Raw genomic sequence first — 25,005 nt, forward strand, 5'->3', positions numbered from 1 at the left:
CTTTAAGAATATATCATTAGATTTATAAAATTTATTTCGAGGACTGTTATATATCAAAAATTGAAAAATATCAAATTTTAATAATTTGTCATAAAATTTGTATTATATCGTGAATTTCAAAAATGAAAATTATTTGATATCAGAAAGACATGCTTCGTATTCAGAATGCAATTCGATACGTCTGAGGTGCTCTCATGTCCCACAAAAATACTTTCGAAATGCCATAAACGCTCATTCTAGATCCCTTAAGGTGACACGTTCTAATAGACGAGTCCTGTGCTAATAGGGGTCCCTTTATCAGACAGATTGCCACTAGGATGACAGTATTTTACCAAAACGAGCTCTTTAATGATATTTTTTGTAAATATATGGCGGTTTAATGAAAAGGCACAAAAACATGTTTTGTAGCAGGTTGTTTAAAAACATCCGGGATACTTCCTTGTGAACTCATCATTACAAACCATATCATCATGCCAATACCCCTTCCTTCTCCAGATTGACTGTACATGTTTTAGGACTTATTATTGAGTAATACTCATTGTAAGGAAGTTCGTGGCAAGAAGGTGAACAATATTCCAAACTGTTGTCCATGGCTGCACAAAATACATCCAGCAAAGGCAAGAATACAAGGAGGAACACAACTGTATATAAACTGAGAAAGTCATGTTATTTCACGCCGAAAGTGCCTGCAACGATCATTTGGAAAGTAGTAGTTGCAAAAAGAATTCTTTTCAGTTAACCTTGCATGCAAAACGAATTGTCTGATACTTAGTTGTAACTTTACCATAAATTAATTTACTCGGAAGAAAAATATTGGTTTTAATTTTTCTCAGCTGCTATTAAAATGAAATATTATATCTATTATATAAAATGAAGTAATATATTATATCTTAAAATCTTAATGTAATGCAGCATACACCCGAAATCACCTATATTATTATATTATGTGTAATGTAAATATCAAAATCAAGTGGATTCAATTTCAGAAACATAATAAAGGGTTTACAAACAATAAGTCCCCTAACATTTCGACGATTTGAGAAAAAAAAAAAAGTGGTAACATTTGGCGACCCATCGAAAGTTGTCTCGTTTCTTCTTTCTTTTCTTCCAAATTAATAACATTGCCCAAAAACAAATTGTACTTTTCATTATCAAAACTATGAATGTTACCAATTTATCAATTCATAATGATGCCTTAGTTTTTGCTCTATTTACTTTTTGGTACTTTTCATTAATCAAATCTCACATTTGGTCAAAACGAGTCTGTTTTGCTTCGTTGAACACAAAAAAGTGTTAGATCTGCATCCAAAATGTTAAAAAAATAAAGCAATCTTGTAGATCATTTATTAGGTGTTTGTCATCTTAAATTACACAATAGAGTGACCACAATACAGATGTTAATTATCTTGAAATTAAAAACAATGAACTGTCGGCTAATATGTTGAAAATGCAACTGTTTCTGAAAACATCATTTTTGAAAAATGTGATTATTTTTGAAAAAAAGTAAATTGTTCGAAAACGAACAATTAACTTTGGGAAGGTAGCCAAATGTTTCCTCTTCACAGGTTTTTAAATTTCCAAATCGTCAAAATTTGCTATAAGTAATGAAACCAAGTTTGTTGTAATTTCAGGCGGGTATTTTTGTTAATCCTTTATGTATGTTATTGAACATTGACAGCCTTGTAACTTTTATCATGAATGTGTTCACTCAGAATTAAATAAAGTGTGGGTTTTTTGGTTTTTGGTTTTGTTTTATTTTTATGGTAAAGAATAAAAAAAATCACTCATTTCATTGTAAAAAAAAGCTCATTATACTGTTAATTATAGTCTATTTGGCAGCACTAATGTACAGCTATTAATTTTTTGTTATATTGAAATTAATGTCATATTTTCTTAACCAGCAGTTAGCGCTTTTTATCAGCATTAATGTTACTCAGACTTATTGGCTTGCATATTAATTGTAATGCAATCACCATGCTCATGGAATAAAGCAAAATGGATCGCATATCCTGAAAATCCATCCTGAGATAGCGACCAAAACATTGTATATAATTTTTTATATGTTGTTGATCTATTTAGAAATACATGTACTTGGAAATACTCAAATCTTAATAAATATATGATAATTACAATTAAGTTCCGGAATATGTTATTCTCTTTGTTTGTGTGGTTTTGTTTTCCTTGTTTGGTTGGTTGTTGAACTGGTTACTTTGTTTTTTGTGTGTGTGTTGCACCCTGAGATACCATATATATAATAATATAAATGTCAAAATATTGTTCATCGCCATCACAGATTCAAGTGACAGGTTTTAGTTTCAAAAGCCTAGATGCCTCTTCGACCATACGTCGTCGGTGGAACTAAAAAAGCAAGAAAAACAATAAATAATAGATGAAGACAAATAGACAAATGTTCACCTCTATTTTTGAAGAGTGTATTAAGGGTTAGATGTTGCAACCCTTGGTATGTATATCTGTTAATTCCATTTAATTGCTATATCATTTTATGAAGGTTTATTCACTTGAACCTTTGCATCCACATATCAACACGTCCTCTGTCCGTAAATGGAACATGACGCCAGGGGTAAGCATTTGACTTTTGTTTCGGCAATTTTTACCTGACTGAAGTGAGTTACTCTGACTGAAGTAATGAACGAGATTTTGTAGCATCACGTAAAAGAATGCATTTGCCAATTAGACTTACGCCTTGAATTTCCTTTCAACTTGCGTCACCTCAGAGTGAATTCAAAGTATACTGCGCCAATAAAGTATCCTTACATTTGGAAAAATAATCACAATTTCCAACCTGAACAATATTGGGGTAAATTTGTTTTTTTTAATAGATGCACTATCTAATCTTGCACATTATGACATCGCATTGAATCCAATGCGACTTCAAGAAGCAAAGTTACAAGCATTTGATTAGACGAAGGTCCAGTTTTAAAAGTGACAAACTGGCCTATTCAAAATTCCACAGACTAGACATCTGGTTTGAGAGTGGTGAATGGCTAATTTATTCGTTTGGCTTTAATTTAAAACAAAAGGAACAAAAGAAAACTGAAACAAAACTGACAAATAAAATGAAAGTTATGAAAAGTACAGAGAAGTAAAAACTGAAATAAAAAACTGCTTTAAATAACGCTTCATTGAAGAAACTGTGTTGTCTCTTTGTTGCGCTTGTTGGAATCTTTTTGCGCCTTGCATAGGCTAGTTTGTCACGTTTAAAACTGGACCTTCGTCTATTCAATTGCTTGTAACTTTACTTCTTGAGGTCACATTGGATTCAATGGGGTGTCATAATGTGCAGGATTAGATTTACCCCAATATTGTTCAGTTTGGAAATTGTGGTTATTTTTCCAAGTGTAAGGATACTTTATTGGCGCAGTATATTTTAGGCAAAATCTGGATTGCCGGATTGGTACATTGCAAACTCTTAACAAACTTCATTTTGGTATTATGCAGGGTATTATGGGTCCTAAGTTTGTGAAATAAGGAATGCCATTTTTATATATTTGCCATTGGTCTGACTTACGTTCGGCTGTGTATTACCAGCCAATATTATTATATAGACAATTTTGTGATACTTTTCACAATGATCCTGTTCAAGTGGTAAACACGATGCAATCACCAAGTAAAAATCAATTACTGACAACCAATGTTGAGCATATTTTCCGTGTAAACAAATTGACTTACCTTGCCAGTGTCTGTGGTAGGAAACTTGTCAACGAATAACACATACTTTGGCATAAGGAGTGTGGAAACCTGTGTAAAAATGTAGTAACAATGGTGAGGAAATGTACTGTTTGTTACTATCATATTAATTTTTTTTTATTGTTATTATTATTGTTATTAACACGTAGCCCATGTGTTTTTTATTCTTATTTTAATGGATTATTGCATACACAGTTAAGTGGGTAAAGTTGGGTTGTTTTAGTAATAGTGTGGCAATTTGGGTTTTTCTTGCTCATTTGGTGAAGTGGGGTTTTTTTTCAAAAACTTCGAGCACACCCCTGGAAGTCAAATGGTTCGTCCCTTAGTTGTTACGCGCCACAAGGTAACACTTTTAAATAGTTTTTTACCCACTTTATTTGACATTTTATAAGTGTTACCTTCCCCTCGCAATACTCTCGTATGTCATCTCCATTCACAGTAACCGGGTTCTCCTTATTCAATCTAAAATGACGCAAATGGTGAAGATCGTCAAGTCGATAGTCAAATACAGCATGTAGAATATGTGCGGAGTGAGAATATGCCGATTCATAATAATTTTTGAGATATGTTGAAAGTCTCATAGTAACGACAAATGTAAAACTCATGTAACCATAAAATAAAGACGTGTCTCAAAACAGGCTTCAGTTGACACGTCTTGCATTATCTCAGGTTTCGAGGGAAGACATGCACCCGATTATATTTCTTGTGATTTCTATTGTTTTAAATAACGTGTCTAATTATTACAAATACACGATTTTGCAGTAGTTTATTATGATCATCGGTCTAACTTACTTGATGCAAGCGCAAACCTCCTCGAATGAACGCTCATCTGGGACACCAACAACCTGTTCAAAATGTTTAAAAATGAAGTTAACAACGCGACAACTACCACATTTTTTGAATGTCTGCATTATTCAATGAATGGGTAGGAGGACTACGAGTACTGAAAAACAGCTTGACATTTTGCTTTCATTACATTTTGTAAGTAGTTAGTTATTGTTTTTACCGATAAGAAAGACCTTTGCAACGTGCTATGAAAATTGCATAATCTTGATTTTGGACAGAAATTTCTACAGAAATTGTCCCTTGCATATCCACCTCTGTGTTCGTACGTCTCATTGAATTGTAAAACTTGCGTTTTTTAATCTTAATAACATGCAGGCCCAATTCTAACATTCGTTACCCAAAACGAGAAGTATACAAACCAAGGCATCTGCTTCCGCTTCGTGTTCATAGAGCACAGCTTCCAGCTCAAGTGGGGCAACATTAATGGCTTCTTTGATGACAATTAGATCCTGATGAAAATGGGAGTACAAGAACTCGTGTTATGGCCGAGGTATTAAGAATCTCATAATGTTATCGGTATGTTAAATGATCATAACTTGTCTAGAATCAGTTATGTCTTGGCCCATATACTATTAAATGCTTAACTCGATTACTTTGGGTGAAGATGCAATTCTCAAACATTTAACAAATATTTATCAAAAGGCGATGCGAACAATGCAGTTCTTAAAAAGGGTTAGTTAATTGATATAAAGGTGTGTGATACCCTTAAACTATTACAAAAGATTAGGTTTTACTATAATTTTGAAAATTCTGACTGTTTACATGTTATTATTGTATTATACACGAAAGTATCCCTTATCATCCATGATTCCAAGATCTCTGAGGTAATTGAAAAAAAACAATACTAAATAATTTACGTAGTGGACAGGTCATGCAATGTAGACATTACTACACAGCCCAAGATCTGCTTTTACTTGACCTCTAAAACATATTTCACAAGAAGTCACATAAAACTTACAAGTTCACGTACTCGTTATTATTGTTATTTTTGATTCCACAAAGATACTTGCACATAATTTAGTGAACATAGTACGAGCAATCACCTAACATTTTATTATAAATCATGTTCGTTAATTATCGGACGTCAATTTCCAGCTTACCTTGTATGCCACCAGCCATTCTCGTCCTTGGCGTCTTTAGTCAGCTTTTCGTCCATCCAGTAATACTTGAACACAGCGTACCCACGTATGCATATCTCTCCACGTGTGTCTATTGGGACAGTTTCGCCCTTTTCATTGACTATTTTTACCTAAAAAAGCAATGTCCACATTGAGACTAAGTTATATATTCGGCACATTTGCAATTCTATAACTCATTACTGTGACACATGATGCAGTCATGTCTACAGTAGAATTCATCTCGACCTTTGCAGGACTTAACCCCATTAAAAGCTATTAAACCAAGATAACACTCATTGAAACAGCTCAACTGATTAAATCGGATCTTCTCTGGTTGTGCACAAGTGACTGTTTTCATGTGCGATATCGCAATAAAGCTGGTATTCATAGCTTCAGTTGGGTAACCGATTATAAAGGAAACGAAAGGAAACAATGTTATGTGTGGCTTTGTTCACGAAATCAGACAATGTCGTGCTTTTTGTAAACCAGCATTCTTGAAAATGAGCAACATAATGATTTTTGACTTAACACGGTTTAGAAATAATTTCTTCATATTTTTGGTGTTATCTGTCGTTTACATGTCCTTCCTAAAACACAAAAGTACGACCCTCTCCAAACACCTAAATTAGCTAAAAATTTAGGACATGTTACCGGTTTTTTGTGGCATCCTTCAGAAGTGAGCGGTCCGATACCAATATTTTCGGTCAAATCTCCATTCAAATAACACGGGGAGTTGGCTAGCTATGCCTTGCCCTCACTCATATTTTACAAAAGTGCGACCATTTCTGAACATCTAACCTAGCTGTAATTTTAGGTCATGTTAGAGAAATATATTTGCTAGAAGTTTTGGAGAATAAATAAAATATTGGCTGGTTATTTTTCACACAGTGATGTTAACTAGGCAAGTGTCCATTCTCCCAACATACATCATTTGTAGGGGTCACGCGTCAATGGTGAGAGCACTGTGTATTGTGTATAGGAAAACGGACAGTAACTGCAGTATGAGTAACCTAACACTTCATGTCTTATTTGACAACAGATAACAATACTCAATTTATTTTTATATTGCATTGTATCCATATGTAGATCTTCTAAGTCATTCCTTGCAACATCATGTCAATAGGAATGTAGGGAGATTTAACATGTTTAAAAGACAAATGTTTGATTCAGAGTTGAACCCTCTGCTCAAAAACAAGGGCATTTGCAACATGTCAAAAGAAAAGTTAAGTTTGTTTGGAATAAAATATGTTGTACCATACAGGCTACAGCTCATTTACCAAGATCTGAAGGCTTTCTCAAAAATCCAACATCGCTGAAAGAATCCCTGAGGCAATTCAACATGGGACTAGGTATGTAGAAATTGTTCATGGTATACGTACTCTTTAAATTATGCAAACTGCTATCCACTGAAGGTAGTAACATTTGTCCAGAAATATTACATGACTGGGTAACGTGGTATTAGACTTCAAAAGTAATCTCAATCATAACTTTATAATAAAACACCTTTACAGGAAACGCTGCAGGCCACTGAAAATTAGATTTCTACCCCATTTATCTTTTTGGTGCTTCAGATGCCACACTCCCGAACAAACCATGCCTTTCCCAAAGAGACCTGTGTTTTAGATTGCCAAGCAGCTATACGTGTTTGTTTGATGTAAAGACGCATTACATTGTTACTCGTTGCTTTTAACCATTGCCGAACAACCACAACCACAGACCCTAGACTTGGTGCTGATATAGATATTGAATTACACAAAAAGGTACTGTGATACCTCAATTCCACCAGTTGGATAGACGGCAGCCGAATCCAGGACATATGCAGGATCCAGTGGGTGGGACAAATGAATTCCTAACATCTCTGTTGCACCATATTGGTTCTGTAAAAAAATCGAAATCGAATGATTACAAACATGCAAGTGTTAATCGGTTAGTGTGGTCGGTTAGACTTCAAGCACCTTATATGGTGGATGTTGCAAATGTTACTTACCGCAGTTTAGCAGTCTTCTCTAATTTAGCAGAATTTTACACACTTTTCTGCAATTTAGCATATAATCTCAAGACTCCTGAAATTTAGCAACATTTACTGTGATGTATCAGAATTAGTCATAATGTTCTGCTTTTACCACACTTTCGCACTGTTGGTTGTGATTTACAACAATATGTTGATTATTTGCGATCTCCCATTCCTTCCCCAGTGATATTAAGAGTGTTGTAGCATAAAATGAAGGCAAAACTTACTGTGACAAATGGTGCTAGTTGCTTCTACTTTCTTCTCAGTGTAATGGGTATAATGCTTCCCGTTACACAAACTGAAAAGAATGTAATAATGATAAAGCAAATTAGGTCATATATAAGTTGTAGTACATTGATTAAATGGCATAAATGGTGCTTGCTTTGCATGGCGGGAATATTCTTATTTAAATTGGTTACAAATCGTATTGAATAAATGGAACATGAATGAATGCATGGATGGGAATGTGTGTCTACAAAGCGAAGTATAAACACCCGATTAGAGACCTCTTTGCATGACCGCCAAATCCTGTTGTAAAATACACTTCTTCACAATTTAACAATTCGAGAACTACGTACATTTCATTGATACAGACAGATTATTTCATTGATGCAGACAGGCTTCAAGAATTCTGTTACTCCTTCATGTATCCATGTATGAGGCAAAATTAATCATTATAATATAGTTTGTTCTCGGTACCTACGTACTCATAACTTTGTAAATTAGGAAGATGTACTAAGTCACTAAGATGATGGATGAACAGGACAACATCGGTGCATCTGTGGAAGGAAAAAATGTTGACTGTTTGCAGACTGAGATAAATAGGTGCTTTTTTCATATTCTCATAACAAAGTAATGCAATCAGAAAGCTAATCAATAATAAAGATAGTACTGACGTTAATTAATTAATTATTTTATTACGTAGGTACAGGTCTTTAAATTAATGATGCAGTGGCCAAGATTGCAATTAAAGTAAAATTAAAGTGTTTGTAACTGATTCCATAGGGACAAACAAACATATAACAACCTTTGGTCCTGTAGACATCTCGCAAACGTCTCCACATTGTATGTAGGTGAAACTATGAAAGTAGTTGATTTGGATTTAACAAGAGGTAGCACTACACCAAAACATGATGCTGCTCCCGCAAAAGAAATTGTCAACGCATACCTGGTGTTTAACATGATATCAGATGTAAATCAAGTATACACTAACGTCTCAGGGAATATTATGAGAGTCGTCTCAAAGTTATAGAGTGAGATGCTGGGATCATCGTCTTCGATCTTGATTTGATAAAGGGTAAGAGTCGCTATCAATTATGAAGTTTAATAGTAATAATAATAGGCATGTCCACTAAAAATTGAAGTACTTTTAAATTGATTCAGATCTAACTTATTGGTGAAAGTAACATTTTGGCGTTTAAAGAATCTTAATCGGACGTTTCATTCCAGAGATGTGGCTTTTCGAGTGCCACGGTTTTATATAGGGCTGCTAGAACATGTAAAAAAGCATGATCATAGATGGCTGCCATTAAAAAATCTCCATAGAGGAGCTGAACAATAAGTGCATTATTTCAAATGAATAGCAGAAGTCTTAAACATTGTTCAATCTTTTCAGGTCAGCACATTTTATCTTCAAAAATGATTATATTTCATCATGACATAAGTTTGGTAACATTCATCACTACCAATTTTGAGAAATTTGCTCCAACTCCAAAGGTTAACTTTACTACATTGAGCAATATACTCTGTGTATGGAAGCCATGATGGGTAGCATATCTAAAATGGACATGGTGGCCAGAAGTGCATAATTTGAGATGGGTTTTGGAAGGCTTAAACATTCTTTAATTTCTTAATATCTTGCACATTTTGTCTTCAAAAATAGTTAAATTTTATGAGTATGTAAGTTTGCTTGTCTGAATCAATCCAAATTCGAGATAATTGCGTTTCAACACCTGATGCACAGAATGGTTAATCTCATTAATTTTTTTAAGTTGATCCCTTGATAAAGGAAGGTCCTTTCTATTTACTGACCAATCAGAAAAGAGTTTGGTTAATGTTTTCTGGATGAATCAGGAATTTCATGAAACACCCTGTTATAGGTCTAAATTGGGCCAATGCAAACAACTGTATACCATCTAACAGGTCTGGGACTTCCTGCATAGATATGTGTTTGCATAGACAATATATGGATGAGTGCACACATACACTAAGTAGAAAACTGTTCTAGTAGCAAATGTATTGACAGTGGACATCCATAATAATAATAATAATAATAATAATAATAATAATAATAATAATAATAATAATAATAATAATAATAATAATAATAATAATAATAATAATAATAATAATAATAATAATAATTCGTCATGTGACACTTATCAAGATCAATAACATCAGTTTGAAAAAGGCTTAGCGACGCAAGCCGAAAGCTCACATAAGTGAACATTTTTGTTGTGAGAATAGTCATAAATTCATCAATATAATAATAATAATAATAATAATAATAATAATAATAATAATAATAATAATAATAATAATAATAATAATAATAATAATAATAATAGACAAAAATATGAATCAAATACTTATACTTGACTCAACAACGAATTTTCTAGTAACGTTGCGACCCGGTGGGGTCCCAGGCGTGTGATAACAGGAAACGGAGCCCCCCCTTCTTATTGAGTTCTGGCTGCTCAGCTCTTTCACTCCCCTCTCAAACCACCTCTCCTCCTTGTCGAAGATTATGATGTCGTCGGCATTGAATTGGTGGCCAGAGAGTTTTGAATGGGTGAAGACTGCGGAGTCCTGGGTTTCGTTGGAACTTCCTCTCCGGTGCTGATTAAAGCGAGCTTTAACAGACTGTTTTGTCTCTCCTATATAAGACTGGGCACAACTAGTTTCAGAGTACGTGAGTCCATAAACTACTTAAATAGACTGTTTGTCTTTTGGAATTTTGTCTTTTACGTGCACCAGTTTGCTCCGTAAATTATTAGAGGGTTTGTAGGAGGTAGCTATGCCGAATGCCTTGAAAGTGTTTTTATTCTCTCTGAAAGGCCTGTGGAGTAGGGTATTGTAACTGTGACATCTCCCGTGTTATTTTGTTGTGGGGTGTCTCTGGTTGTGGCGGCTTTTTCAAAAGCCCAGTCTGGGTAGCCACACTGCGGATGTGATCTTTTTCCTTCTAAACTTCACTTTCGTCAGAAGTAATGGTATCCGCGCGATGATATAAGGTACGGATCACCCCTAATTTGTGCACAAGGGGGTGATGTGACCCAAACTGAAGGTATTGGTCAGTATGGGTCGGTTTCCTGAAAACAGTAGTACTAAGAACTCAATAAGAAGGGGGGGCTCCGTTTCCTGTTATCACACGCCTGGGACCCCACCGGGTCGCAACGTTACTAGAAAATTCGTTGTTGAGTCAAGTATAAGTATTTGATTCATATTTTTGTCTATTATTATTATTATTATTATTATTATTATTATTATTATTATTATTATTATTATTATTATTATTATTATTATTATTATTATTATTATTATTATTATTATTATTTCTGGGATGGTCACCGTTTATAGTTACATACGCCCTCCAGCACCCCCCGCCTACTAGATTTGTACATATAAAGCCTGTTCAGATACGATGAAAACTACGAAAAAAATGTTTACCCCATTATTTTCAAATTTTTTCGACTTAGAGGAGGCAACTGTGCTTCAATTGGAAAGGGGGATACCACCCTTGGCACTTCGGTCGGGCCTCATATGGATTATCCCTCCCCAGCCGATATTTTTAATATAATCAGGAGCCTATGATCGTCATTGGTCTTGAAATTGTCAGCAGTTTCTTCTCACTACTAGTCATAGGACTACCATTAATGACAGAATTAAAAATATTAATGGCAGTTTCAGCCAGAAAATACATTAAAAACAATTATTCTTTACATGGTTATGTTGGTGCATGTTTTCTATTGTCATTGTCTAAGAGGTCGCGACAGGTCGGTTTCTGCTTAGTCAACGATGTGAAAATGGCGACGACCAGGAAGTATTATAGTTTTCTTTATCTACTATATATTTATATCGCAGAAATATCAGGTAGGATTAATAAAATTCATTAATATTTTAACTGACTACTTACAATGACTAAAAAGTACTTGCTTGTAAACGAACATGAAATAAACTAATCTGACTGTATTATCCGTTGGAAGTTTCGTTACAGTTTTGACCATGTTGATGTACAAACTGTAAATTGTTAATTAGTAATAATGTAAAAAAAAAATATTATGGGACTCATTTAGGCAGCATTGGGTCAGACTACAGCAGCTGCTAATTTGGATTTTCGGAGCGGGTAAATTCTCATAAACATCGAACCGCCCCTCTGCCCTGCCCCTCTCGCTGGTATAAATGACCCGGGATAAAAACTTCTGATCAGTGTCAGTTGTTCAATATCCTACCGATAATGTTTGTTGTCTACCGCTCGTACGGTACCAGACGGCAAAAAGTTAAGATGGCCCCGGGTCACATGAGAAAACGCAGTAAATCATCTTTTTATTTTTGCATTTTTTGCAGAATATCTGCTCATTTACTGCCATTTTGTAGAGTTTAAGGGGGTACTACACCCCTGGCCAATTTTATGCCTATTTTTGCATTTTTCTCAAAAATTATAGCCCATTTGTGACAAGTAAGATATGTATATTACAGGGGCAAGGACTACAACTACTGCACTGAAAATTCAGCAACCCAAGGCAAGTAGTTATTGATTTATTGATCAAATATTGGTTTTCCCTTATTTTTGACTGTAACTCCATAACTGTTGTCTGTTTTGAAATAAAATTTCCAGTGCAGTAGTTGAAGTCCTTGCCCCTATAATGTGACATTTTAGGCCTGAGATATGTTCCCATTAGTGGTGGTAACCAGTAATATTTACTGTTCTATAGAAATGGGCCATTACGAGACACGGTTTTTGCTTTTAAATATGCAAAACAGTGGAGTATACAATTTGATCACAATACATTAATCTATTGCATGAAACATGTAAATAACCCGCTCTGAAAGTGTAAATTCCTATCGTCAGTGTCTCGGACAATCGTATGTCCGATTTTGTTCTGATCAAATTGTTTTCACTTTTGCCATTCAGTAGCACATCTATCATGTCTGTGGTTACCAAAATGGGAAAAAAATGATGAATTTTAGAGTGTTTTGGTTCAGCCAATCCCTTAAACTCAACACTTGGAATCAGATTGTTCATAAGCCACATAAAATTAATTTTTTGGTTCTCGTCCGGAGGATCGGCATGAATTGAAATATTTAAATAACATAATATTTTATTTGCTTTCCTAATTTTGGGAGAGTGGACTCACATTATGACGAAATATAGCGACATCACGGATAATGTTGGTACTTATTGTTGTATTTATGGATAGAGATATATTCGTGATATAACTGAAATAAATATTCAGCAAAGGACGTTTATCATAGGATGTGTCACAAAACTTTCTTCAGTATGCTGAGGGTGTATTGATTTTTGTTTGAATTGTTTGAATTTTAGGTCAATGTGAACCGTATAATGTTCAACAAACTACTGTCACGTATTCAACATTTCGAGTATCATGGGAATGTTACGATCCTGGCAAACCCAGTACATTTCAGGTTGTCTACACGCTGACCAACAAAGATGGATGTAATGCTCCTGACGCATTCAACATGCAGCAACAGTCTACAGAATGGGGACAATGGAACTGTCAAGAAGACGAAGAGTTCCGAGCAACTTACTCCTACTGGATAGAAGTAACTGGACTGAATCCATTCTCCAGATATAGATACTGTCTTAAATCACGAGCTTTGTCAGCCGGTAATGTCTACAACTATGATCAAAGCACAGCAGTTTCCTTTGTTACAAATGAAGTAGGTAAGACGGCACACTTTATATTACGGATTATTTATTTATTTATTTATTTATTTATTTATTTATTTATTTATTTATTTATTTATTTATTTATTTATTTATTTTATTCTATCTGTTACAATTCTATTCGATCTATGACCAAAGTTTAAAAAAATAATAATAATAACGGCTAGTTAAACCAGGTACTTATTTTTTTTATTTACACTAAAGACTAAAAACACTCAATTGGTATTATTCTTTTATTTTTATGCTTAGAATTCAAACTTACCGTTTTTCTATTTTTATAAATTCAAAATAGGAACACGGAAAAGGGTTGTTTTCCATTAACCGTTTTGATATGCAAATGTGACCATTTTAAGGTTGTTACTAAAAAAAGTGTTTTTAGGGGGAAATGTTAGCTTTCGTTCGATATAAAAAAATTCATATAAAAAGGTTTGGCTACAAAACGATTCTCTTATAAATGCATCTGCGCACAATTTCCACCTTGATACACCCGAGTACACAGATATTTCTCTTTAAGTTGCAAATCTTGTGCAAAAAAAAACTACTGTTTTGCCATACGGTTGTAAATTCAATGAACTAGAAGAGCGCTTACAAATTGATATGTTCTGATTGGATGACGGGAACATTTGAGGTTTTGACAAAACACAATCACAGATGCCTATTTTCCACTATAGTCACCAGCTAGAAGCTTACATAGCTCTTATGATGCAATGCACTCAAGCGTGTAAACAAAGACTGTAAAGAGACAATTCACTGCTTGCTTGGAAGCTCTTGGACGAAATTGTGTGCTCAGGTGTATCGAGGTGGAAATTGTGCATAGATGCGTTTATAAGAGAAGCCAAACCTTTCCATATGACGCCCCCTCTGGAACCAAGGCATGAAAAAACTATATGGTATGTTTATATTTTTTTTAAACTAGCTTTATAATGTGATGTTCCCCAGCGCCCCTATTTATATCATGTGCTTTGCACTGACTGGCCTATCCTGGTACTTGCTTACTAGGTGTGAAAGATGAAAACAACTTTCATATTTCCCCCTATTTGCTGAGAAAATAAATTCAGGTTTCCCTCCAACACATGGGCACTCACAATAGGCAATTGACCCCTACTGGTAGCGCTGTGTTGTAGATATAGGAGATGAACTAGTTAGCGTCATATATCAACAAGTATAAAAGCTATGATTTTAGTACTTGCTCAATGTTTCAATTACTTATTCTTTTCCAAATATCTGATTTTTCAACCCGGTACAAGCTTTAATAACGGGGGACCATACATTTGTATGAGAAAGAAATCTACCAACTCCTGTGTTATTCCAATGCACATTTTGCTTCACCGGGCCGGCCTGGGTTGGTCGCATTTGGGAGAGGGGTGTCACGAAACCGTAATAGGTACCAATTTAGTACTTTCTGTCAATCAAGTATGGTAGTTCTTATAATAACGGGGGACCGCCTTGATGAGTAAATGGCAGCAAACCAGTGAAAAATACCCCAAAACTCAGTCAGTGGAGCTCCGCCCGTACATGTCAATAGCGTCATTATCGATTGGATTAGTCGACCGTAGCGGACAATTCGATCGCTCATTGGATTAGTATTATCACGTGGTAATAAATTTGCATTGGACAATCGATTACTATAATGGTTTAGTACTGCATATCTCTTCACTAAGCGGGTTTATGGCTGTAAAGGTCACGGTGAATTTGCCGTGGACATAACTGCACTATGTCACATCGAGTGTTGTTAATCAGTTTTCAATTCCCTGTGATGTCTACTAAACAAAATAAGTTGCAAATCAAATGTGAATCAAATGTGTACGCCATTCATGTTCAAACACCAACAAATATGCTGATTACCCCCCCATACTAACCAGATATTTCTTTTCATATTTTGACAGCTCCATCTGAAGCCCCTGGTACGATTACGAGTATCATTGACCTGCAGAAAACAACTCTAACACTTAGCCTGAATGCAATACCTTGTGGAAGCAGAGGAGGTGATACCATATATGAGTTTGAGGTGATACCTGCTGCAGCTTTGTCTTACGTACAAGAAAATGATAATCTTACAGTCACCCTCAGTGGTTTACAATGTAATACCGCTTATTCATTTAGGGCTAGGGGATCTAATGGTGAGCTGGATGGACCATATTCCGATTCATCATCCGTAACCACATCTTCTTGCGGTAAGTGCATCTCTTAAAACATTCAAGGCCGGTGAAACATACTACTAACACTCTTATTGTTTCACATTTCTAAACAAAATCCAAGAAAATGCAAAACGCAATGCAAAGATGAGTTTTAATTCAGAAATCATTATCCATGCAAAATGAGCCCCCCCCCCACACACACACACTTTACGCCACCAGGTTAGGCTATGATGGATAGGATTAGGGGTAGGGTAGATTAGGAATAGAGTTATAGAATTCGGGTTATGGCGATGTTAGGGGTAGGGAATTAGATATAGGTTGGAGTAGGTTTGGGTTGTGTAAATACTCCCTTAATGACCTTTGACCACAAATCTGTAACAACTCTATAGGCCCCGACTATAGCCAATGCTAACGTTCAAGTCTCATTACTTTATCATGTATTCTGTAGGAGAAAAGGCTTTTTTGGTAACTTCTGAAGTTGTGCAATATTCCATTCATCAAGTCACAAGGACATAACTCTCAATATAAGTAGCAGTGGATGAGGAAAGACGGGGATGTCAACATTGAACATATTATTGTATTGTTGTTCTTCTTATTGTAACTGCAAGCCCAAGTATAGCAATCAGTTTTTTTCTATTACAAGTGTTCCTAAGACTAGGCATTGTGCTAAAGATTAAAAGATAAATTTTATGTTCATTTCGTGCTACATCATCAGTATGACCTGGGCAACGGTAAAAGCAATATTTGCATATACCCTTGTTAGATTGGATTTTCTACTAAGAAATGATTTCAATCTATCATCATCAACCATATCACAACAGAATAGAATAATGATTTTCGTCTAAATTTCAGAAGTAAAGAAGGTGCAGAAAGAAGATCAATTTCACAATTCTCAATGAGAAACACAAATTTTTCTTACTAGCATTGATATGTTGCATTGCATTTGAGGTGTACTATTGGTCAATTATGTTGTAATAGGGAAGGAAAATGTAATAATTATGTTTGGTATCAAAATAATTGCATGAAATTTCCCCTCGTGCAATCCTCGTGAAAGATAATGACGGGGCAAAATGGTATCGAGAGTTAAAGGTTTTGCCTGAATTAAATATGTTGTTTTTTCATGTTCTTTTATTGCTGAGGACGTGGATGCCGGTCATCCATACTCTCTTTTCATTTCTTGCCGCATGTAAATGTAAATGAAATGTTTTTATCTAACATTTTTACTTTGATATATTTGTATTTTACCTGATATATTATTATTATTATTATTATTATTATTATTATTGTTATTATTATTATTAGTAGTAGTAGTAGTAGTAGTAGTAGTAGTAGTAGTAGTAGTAGTAGTAGTAGTAGTAGTAGTAGTAGTAGTAGTAGTAGTAGTAGTAGTAGTAGTAGTAGTAGTAGTAGTGTTATTATTATTATTATTATTATTATTATTATTATTATTATTATTATTATTATTTAGTGTTAAGATAAAATAAGATAAGTTAAGATAAAATATTGGATGGCTCGGGGCGATACCAGATTATATTGGATGAGCTATGAAAATATTGGACGAGACGAAGTTTAGTCTGATATTTCCAAAGCGAATCACCCGAAATAAGGCATCCAATATTATCATTTATGCTCATATATACGTAGGAGAAGAAGCATTTTTGGTAAAACCACATGTTTAGCCAAAATTACTCATGCATGACATTTGACCCAAATGGGTCATGTCAAACGTAAAATATGGGATGGTGCAACTTTTGCCCATGTTTGATATATAATTGGATGGATTGAGGATGATACATACATTTATCGGTCGAGCTATAGTTTTAAAATATCGTGCGAGACGAAGTCGAAGACGATATTGGAAAACTTTAGCGATACCGATACTGATGTATCAACAGAAAAATCCATCCAATTTTATCATTATTATGTTTCTAGAATAAATAGCCTTCCGAAATATGCAAATGCGGCTACTCTCCGAGTGATGAAGTAATCATTTGGTTATGTGCAAAGTTATAGAATGCAAGCTTCTGAAAACATAATAAGGTCATAATCGGTCAAATAATGAAGGAGATAATTACATGTATATCTAAATATAAAGAGCTTGCTTCCAAAAGGGATTAATCCATTTTTTGTCGAATTAACGTTATGTACAGAAAGAGATTTACAGATTACACATTTAAACCTTTGTTCCACATCTGTATCATGTTCTGGACCGCAGTTGTGGCCCTTGGTATTTTCCGGATATTTTTTTTACAAATCATCATCAGTCGGCTGCGGAGCAGGCAACTACAACGATGTCGAAAACGTTTTGTGTTTGCTGGGATGGTTGATGGTACTACCATAGACTTCAAGTGCTGGCTGGGCGTTACAGTTTGCAGTCATATATTCTGTCTTAGGTGCGCTGTTGACAAGGCCTATATCTGCTGCTGCAGTAGCAGTCCTAGTAAGCTGTTACTGGGCCCGGGCTATAGAAGATTCCAACAGGGCAATACCATCAGCAAAATCCAGGTCATTCAGCATCCTAGCCAAACCAGTTTTTAAGCTTCAACATTATGGTATCTTCCATTGGGCAGAAAATAACCTTTATCAAAGAAGTGCAACATCCTTATTTTTAAATACAAAATTGACAGAAGAAAGAAGAAAGAAACGAATGAAAAACAATAGTCCAGGCGCATTGTTATTCATGTTCGCAAATTGGGAACTAATGTATATTTTGAACGGTGCTAATCATTCTGGGACACCATGTCTAGTCGGCCCGCGAAGTATACGAGGGGCAGTCAGTATGTAATGAGAATTGACTAGTAACCCCATAATTATATGAATTATGTTCATGGCATTTCTCTGTGATCACATACTCACTGTACCTTTCACACAACAGATGTAAAGTCTCACATCACACACTTGATTCCGTAACAGCATTAGCATAACATCAATAGATTAAGGACACTGCCAAATCACGCAAAAAGGCGGGCCTTTTAAATTACAGCAAAGGCATGTGTTTGAAACGCATATAATGGCTAGTTCTGGGCGGGTATAAACACTAGGTCCAGGGTATGCCTTTGGTAAAATATGACACTTGCCATTAAACTTGGGTGGAAATGGGATGTGAAGGACTTGAAGGGAAGCAACATTATTCTACAAAAATGAAAAAGCAGTTATTTAAAATGACATTAATTATCTCCGAAATGAAACGGATTAAAATATAATGACTGGTCACATGTGACAGCTAGTACTCAGTACGATGATTAACTGATGCAAATGACCGATACAACATGCTGGACATGTATGAAAATTGCAAAATTTCATTACAAAATGTTATGTACATAGAAATTTAATAATTCATGTGATTTTTTATGGATGATCTCAACCTCAAATGAACAGAAATAAAAGAAAATAAAAAAATTAAAAAATTCTCACTCAAACGACGACCTCTCTCTTTTTGTAAAAATGTAACAAGAGTAGAATAACACTTATATTTTAATTACGGTTTAACATATTTATTAGGGAGACCCCAGTTTTAATGTTTGGGGTTAGCCAACAGAACTAGAAAAAAAAAATTACCACGTTTACTAATGTTGGCAAAATGTTAAATGCAAGTAAATTTTAATTATGCATGATCATGAACCCCATGTCGGTGGTAATCAGACACACACCCCACCACGCTTTCCTTATTCGGACAAATGTATATTGACCTTTTCGCTTATAACTCAAGAACGGTGTGCCGTAGATAGGTCAAACTCTATTTTATCTGAATCGTTATGACCGGAGAATTTTGACAATGATTGATTGATCGATCGATCGATCGATTGATTGATTGATTGGTTGGTTGATTGATTGATTGACATCAGTTTCATGCCGTAAGTATTAAAGCATGTTAAAGTCATCATCAATTGTTGTAATTGGATCGAATAAATGCAGCAATATTTCAGACATCCTCACCTCTTTGACGGACCTTTCAGTCATGTGGTGTGGGAACAAAGACTCGAACCAGGACGTGTTCTGTCACAGGTGCTTGTAATGGATCGTCGATTGGGTCAGAGAATTACAACACACATGTAACGCACACATGTCGTACTTAGCATAATACCATTCATCATTAATTTTATGTAAATCGCACTTACTTATTTCTAAATGAGTCACATTGAATAGTTGTTTACACAATTATGAAAGTCTAAATGAATGTGCTCCATGCGATTCTGAATAGTGTTTGGAAATACATCATAGCCATATATAATAAATGAAAAATCTTCTCTTATTATGCTTGTCGGGGCCGATCGGTTCTTCCTTCCTGATTGATTGGTTTATTGATTGGTTGATTGATCGTTGATTGATTGATTGATTGATTGATTGATTGATTGATTGATTGATTGATTGATTGATTGATTGATTGATTGATTGATTGATTGATTGATTGATTTACCGTTTCTTATATCGTTTTTTAGCATATTGGAGCTCCTGGAGTTCCTGGAGCACTTGTAGTAAAACATGTGGTAGTGGAACAAGGACTAGAAGCAGGACATGTTCTGTAAGTGGAGGTTGTAGTGGATCGACTAGTGAAACACAGCCTTGCAACACGGTCAATTGCCGTAAGTATTTAAAGCCATAGTGTAACATTTGAAGAGCTTCCTAATTGATTTATTGATTGATCGATCGATTGATTGATTGATTGATTGATTGATTGATTGATTGATTGATTGATTGATTGATTGATTGATTGATTGATTGATTGATTGATTGACCGTTTCTTGTATCGTTTCATATAGCATATTGGAGCGCCTGGAGTTCATGGAGCACTTGTAGTAAAACATGTGGTAGTGGACAAAGGACTAGAAGCAGGACATGTTCTGTAAGTGGAGGTTGTAGTGGATCGTCTAGTGAAACACAGCCTTGCAACACGGCCAATTGCCGTAAGTATTTAAAGCCATAGTGTAACATTTGAAGAGCTTCCTAATTGATTTATTTATTGATTAATTGATTAATTGATTGATTGATTGATTGATTGATTGATTGATTGATTGATTGATTGATTGATTGATTGATCGTTTCTTGTATCGTTTCATATAGCATATTGGAGTGCCTGGAGTTCATGGAGCACTTGTAGTAAAACATGTGGTAGTGGACAAAGGACTAGAAGCAGGACATGTTCTGTAAGTGGAGGTTGTAGTGGATGGTCTAGTGAAACACAGCCTTGCAACACGGCCAATTGCCGTAAGTATTTAAAGCCATAGTGTAACATTTGAAGAGCTTCCTAATTGATTTATTTATTGATTAATTGATTGATTGATTGATTGATTGATTGATTGATTGATTGATTGATTGATCGTTTCTTGTATCGTTTCATATAGCATATTGGAGCGCCTGGAGTTCATGGAGCACTTGTAGTAAAACATGTGGTAGTGGACAAAGGACTAGAAGCAGGACATGTTCTGTAAGTGGAGGTTGTAGTGGATCGTCTAGTGAAACACAGCCTTGCAACACGGCCAATTGCCGTAAGTATTTAAAGCCATAGTGTACATTTGAAGAGCTTCCTAATTGATTTATTGATTGATCGATTGATTGATTGATTGATTGACCGTTTCTTGTATCGTTTCATATCGTCGGTCGCAACATATAGTGGCGTACGGTGATTTTGGTCAATTTTATGAAATTTGGCCCAACGGTTTTATATATCAAGTTCTTCAAGTATACCAAGTTAGAAAGCTCAACTATACTTAATTAATAAATAACGTTAATTAATTAATTGACTTAGGTTAACAATCCCGTAAGAATGCAATATCTTCCGTTTTACAAACTGACGTACGATCATCATACGCCATTATGTGAAACGGCGAAAATCGGACTTGATGACATTTAGGCACATCATCCGTCAATAATGTGGCGTACGCTTCAGAAACCAGCCGAAGACCCCAAATCTTCCGTTTCACATAGTGGCGTACGTGCGACTTACGCTTCAGAAACCTGCTGAAACCTCCAAATCTTCCGTTTCACATAGTGGCGTACGTGCGACTTACGCTTCAAAAATCCGCCGAAATCCCCAAATCTTGTGATTGATTGATTGATTGATTGATTGATTGATTGATTGATTGATTGATTGATCGTTTCTTGTATCGTTTCATATAGCATATTGGAGCACCTGGAGTTCATGGAGGAGCACTTGTAGTAAAACATGTGGTAGTGGACAAAGGACTAGAAGCAGGACATGTTCTGTAAGTGGAGGTTGTAGTGGATCGTCTAGTGAAACACAGCTTTGCAACATGGTCAATTGCCGTAAGTATTTAAAGTCATAGTGTAACTTTTGAAGAGCTTCCTAATTGATTGATTGATTGATTGATTGATTGATTGATTGATCGATTGATTGATTGACGGACCTTTCAATCATGTGGTGGGGAACAAAGACTAGAACCAGGACGTGTTCTGTCACAGGTGCTTGTAATGGATCGTCGCGTGGGTCGTCGAGTGGTTCAGAGAATTGCAACACGCACACAGGCCGTGCGTATCAAAATACCATTCATCATTTATGTGAATCGCACTTACTTATTTCCATATGAATCACATTGAATAGTTGTTTACACAATTATAAAAGTCTAAATGAATGTTGTCCATGCGATTCTGAATAGTGTTTGGAAATACATCATGGCCATATATAATAAATTACTGAATTGGAAAACTTTTCGTGATAAAAACTCGAACGGTGGTAATGCATTTGCAAATTGCATTTTTGCAAAGCATATCATACACCATTACGTTGCATTTGTCAATCTTAGCGATTAAAGTCCAAAAATGAGCAAAAACAGCCTGAAATACATTATCCGCGTGTATGGTTGCATTGGTTTTCGCACGTATTTACGCGATGGTCTGCATTAACGTGCCATAGTAAAATGAAAATTGGGCATGTTGAGTCACGAAACCGTGTAGAATAAACACGGGAATATCAACATGAATAAGGAGCGTTCATGTATAGATCCATCTTTCTAGGGTCTATAGTGCATGGGTGCCACGGTTTGGCGATATTATTTAACCATAGACCCTTCTAGGGTCTATGATTTAACAATCCAGGGTCTATGATTTAAAAATCCGCGAAACATAGGTGACCATCAAACTTTACGACCATGGCAAAAATTTAAATTTAAATTGATAGCCGTTATAAATCTGTTTGGCATATGACTTGTATATTAGCGGTTGATTTGTAAGAAGTAATATAGCCGAAGGGACAGATGGGAAGAAGTATCAGAGCCAACGGAACAGATAAAAGATGGGTAGAGGGATGTTAGCTACAGCAGGAACAGAGCAGAGGAAAGAAGAAGAAGAAGAAGAAGAAGAGGTGGAGAGACAACGAACAAGAAGTTGATTTAAATGAATGAATAAAATGAAACAATTGATCAATCAAGGCTCCAAAAATGTCCCCCAAGTTGATTAAGAAATATAACAAAGCGAGCGAGCATAGCGAGTGGAGCCTTTACTGGCGTGGGGTCCAGGGGCCCTTGTGGAGGTACAGGGGGTGAAGCACCGGAAGCTAATGGGTTTGGGGTATTTTTTTACCATGAGGAGAAGCCTCCTTGCATACATTTGTAACGTGATGTAAATGTAAGGTTTCTTCAATTTCTTCCCCTTTTCTGTCATTCCTTCCTCCTTCCATTAAATTCCTTCCCCCTAAATTACTTCCCCTTCTCTTCTTTAATTTCCCCTTCCTTCTCTTTCCGTCTTCTTCGTATTCTTCAATTTTAAGTTCCCCTTTTTTCATTCCTTCCCCCTTCCATTACACTCACTAAAACTACTTCCCCTCAAATCACTTCCCGTTCACTTTCTTAAATTTCATTTCCTTCTTCATATTCTTTAATTTCTTACCCTTTCTTACACTCCTTCCCCTTGTGCATGAATTGCTTCCCCACAACAAACATGCAAGTTGTTTTCTTTACCTCTTTTTCCATCTTTCATTCCCCTTTCCCTATTCCTTCCCCCACCCTCTTATGCTTCCCTTTTGTTTTGTTTTTTCATTTCCCTGTTTTTTATTTATTCTTGTTTCCTCTCTGTTGCTTTTCCTTCAATCCTGACCCTTTCTTTTCCCCATTCCCTCTTCCTTTTCTCTTCTTTCCTTCCTTCCATTTTCTTTCTTTTTTTCTTCTTTCCTTTCCTTTCCCTTTTTTTTTTTCTTTTCCCCTTTCCTTTCTCTTTTTTCCCTTGTCCCTCCATAATTTCCCCCAGATTTTTCCAGGGTGGGCGAGTCACCCACCCTGCCCAGCTCTAGCTACGCCACTGATTGTGGGTAATCTTGCCAGAAGCTAGCGTTTGCAAGCTGGCATTCGATTAAGTTCTAAAAATGTGTGAATGAAGCAGTTTCCGTGACATCTGTCAATGATTTAGCGAATTCTTATTGGTCGATTTGTTCATCTGCGCCCCTATGGTAGAGGGAATGTTCTTACGGGTGAATTGCGATGTGTCTCGACAAAAAGATAAAGAATAATGATCATCGGTATCCTTTCTATCTTCACAGAGGTTCCGACCACAACTTTCCCAGCGTCAACAAGTCCACCCAAAGGTAAGTTTTAAATTATTATTACTTATTTTGATAACAAGACGCGCTATATAAAAGGGGGTAACCCTATTGGTTTTGGATATGGGTTGTCTTCAAACTTACATACAATATCAAATATCGTCCCCTTTATGCAGCTATGTGAAAAAAACGAGAGCATTTTCAGCGTAAATCTTACTATAAATAGAGGAATGTTATATCTATGACTGACTATGTGAGCATGTCTAGAAAGGCTCCGTTAGTTTCGATCCAAATATCGCCAAATTCATACGGGAGATCGAGGAATATACCGGTTTTAAATCCGCCACTGTAAAAAAAAAAACCCTGTTGTTAGGTATGTCACAGTGGCTGCACAATAATTCTGCTACACTGTGCATGCAAGCATAACAGTGAATTGAAAAGCGCGCGCTTCAAAGTTGGCCAATTTTAGAAAACATCCATGTCGACAAATGAATTTCCTCATATGCTTCATTATCCAATCCAAATTGTTTGAATTTTTAATATATGGTGTGTGAAGCCTTTCCGAGGCTACCATCGGGTCCTCAAAAAATTGTTTTGTTTAAGAGCTACTGTCTGTTTTTATGGATTTTTGAAGATCGCTCATAAATCAGTTAATATAGGCCTATTGAAATAAAGGAACCTACCACCATTTAGCTAAAATACTTATCTTTCTTAGCATGTAAATTATTTCCGTCGACAACGAATGAAACACTTGAGGAAAACAAGTTGAAACAAAACATTATCAAAGA

At 35.6% G+C, this 25,005-nt stretch overlaps 1 protein-coding gene across 1 annotated transcript; it reads right to left on the bottom strand.

The window, feature by feature from the left end:
* Window positions 1–2,195: 2,195 nt before the first annotated feature.
* On the bottom strand, window positions 2,196–7,528 carry LOC140161692 (medium-chain acyl-CoA ligase ACSF2, mitochondrial-like). The gene is made up of 8 exons (XM_072184995.1): window positions 7,445–7,528; window positions 5,655–5,803; window positions 5,337–5,373; window positions 4,914–5,003; window positions 4,501–4,553; window positions 4,107–4,170; window positions 3,691–3,759; window positions 2,196–2,358 (listed from the first exon to the last, which is right to left on the bottom strand). Exons 1-8 carry the CDS (start codon window positions 7,526–7,528, stop codon window positions 2,296–2,298), a joined length of 609 nt encoding a protein of 202 aa, XP_072041096.1. The 3' UTR covers window positions 2,196–2,295.
* Between the last annotated feature and the right edge of the window lie 17,477 nt (window positions 7,529–25,005).

The sequence above is a fragment of the Amphiura filiformis genome, chromosome 1, assembly GCF_039555335.1.
Source record: "Amphiura filiformis chromosome 1, Afil_fr2py, whole genome shotgun sequence".
In the NCBI taxonomy this organism is placed as follows: domain Eukaryota; kingdom Metazoa; phylum Echinodermata; class Ophiuroidea; order Amphilepidida; family Amphiuridae; genus Amphiura; species Amphiura filiformis.

What these genes read in the sequence shown, in the direction of transcription:
- LOC140161692 (XM_072184995.1), bottom strand. Translation starts at nt 7,528, where the DNA reads ATGTTAGGAATTCATTTGTCCCACCCACTGGATCCTGCATATGTCCTG. An exon ending in GAGGTTTGCGCTTGCATCAA is followed by an intron (nt 4,171 to 4,500) that starts GTAAGTTAGACC and finishes GCGTCATTTTAG; the next exon opens with ATTGAATAAGGAGAACCCGG. An exon ending in CTACCACAGACACTGGCAAG is followed by an intron (nt 2,359 to 3,690) that starts GTAAGTCAATTT and finishes TTGCTTTTTTAG; the next exon opens with TTCCACCGACGACGTATGGT.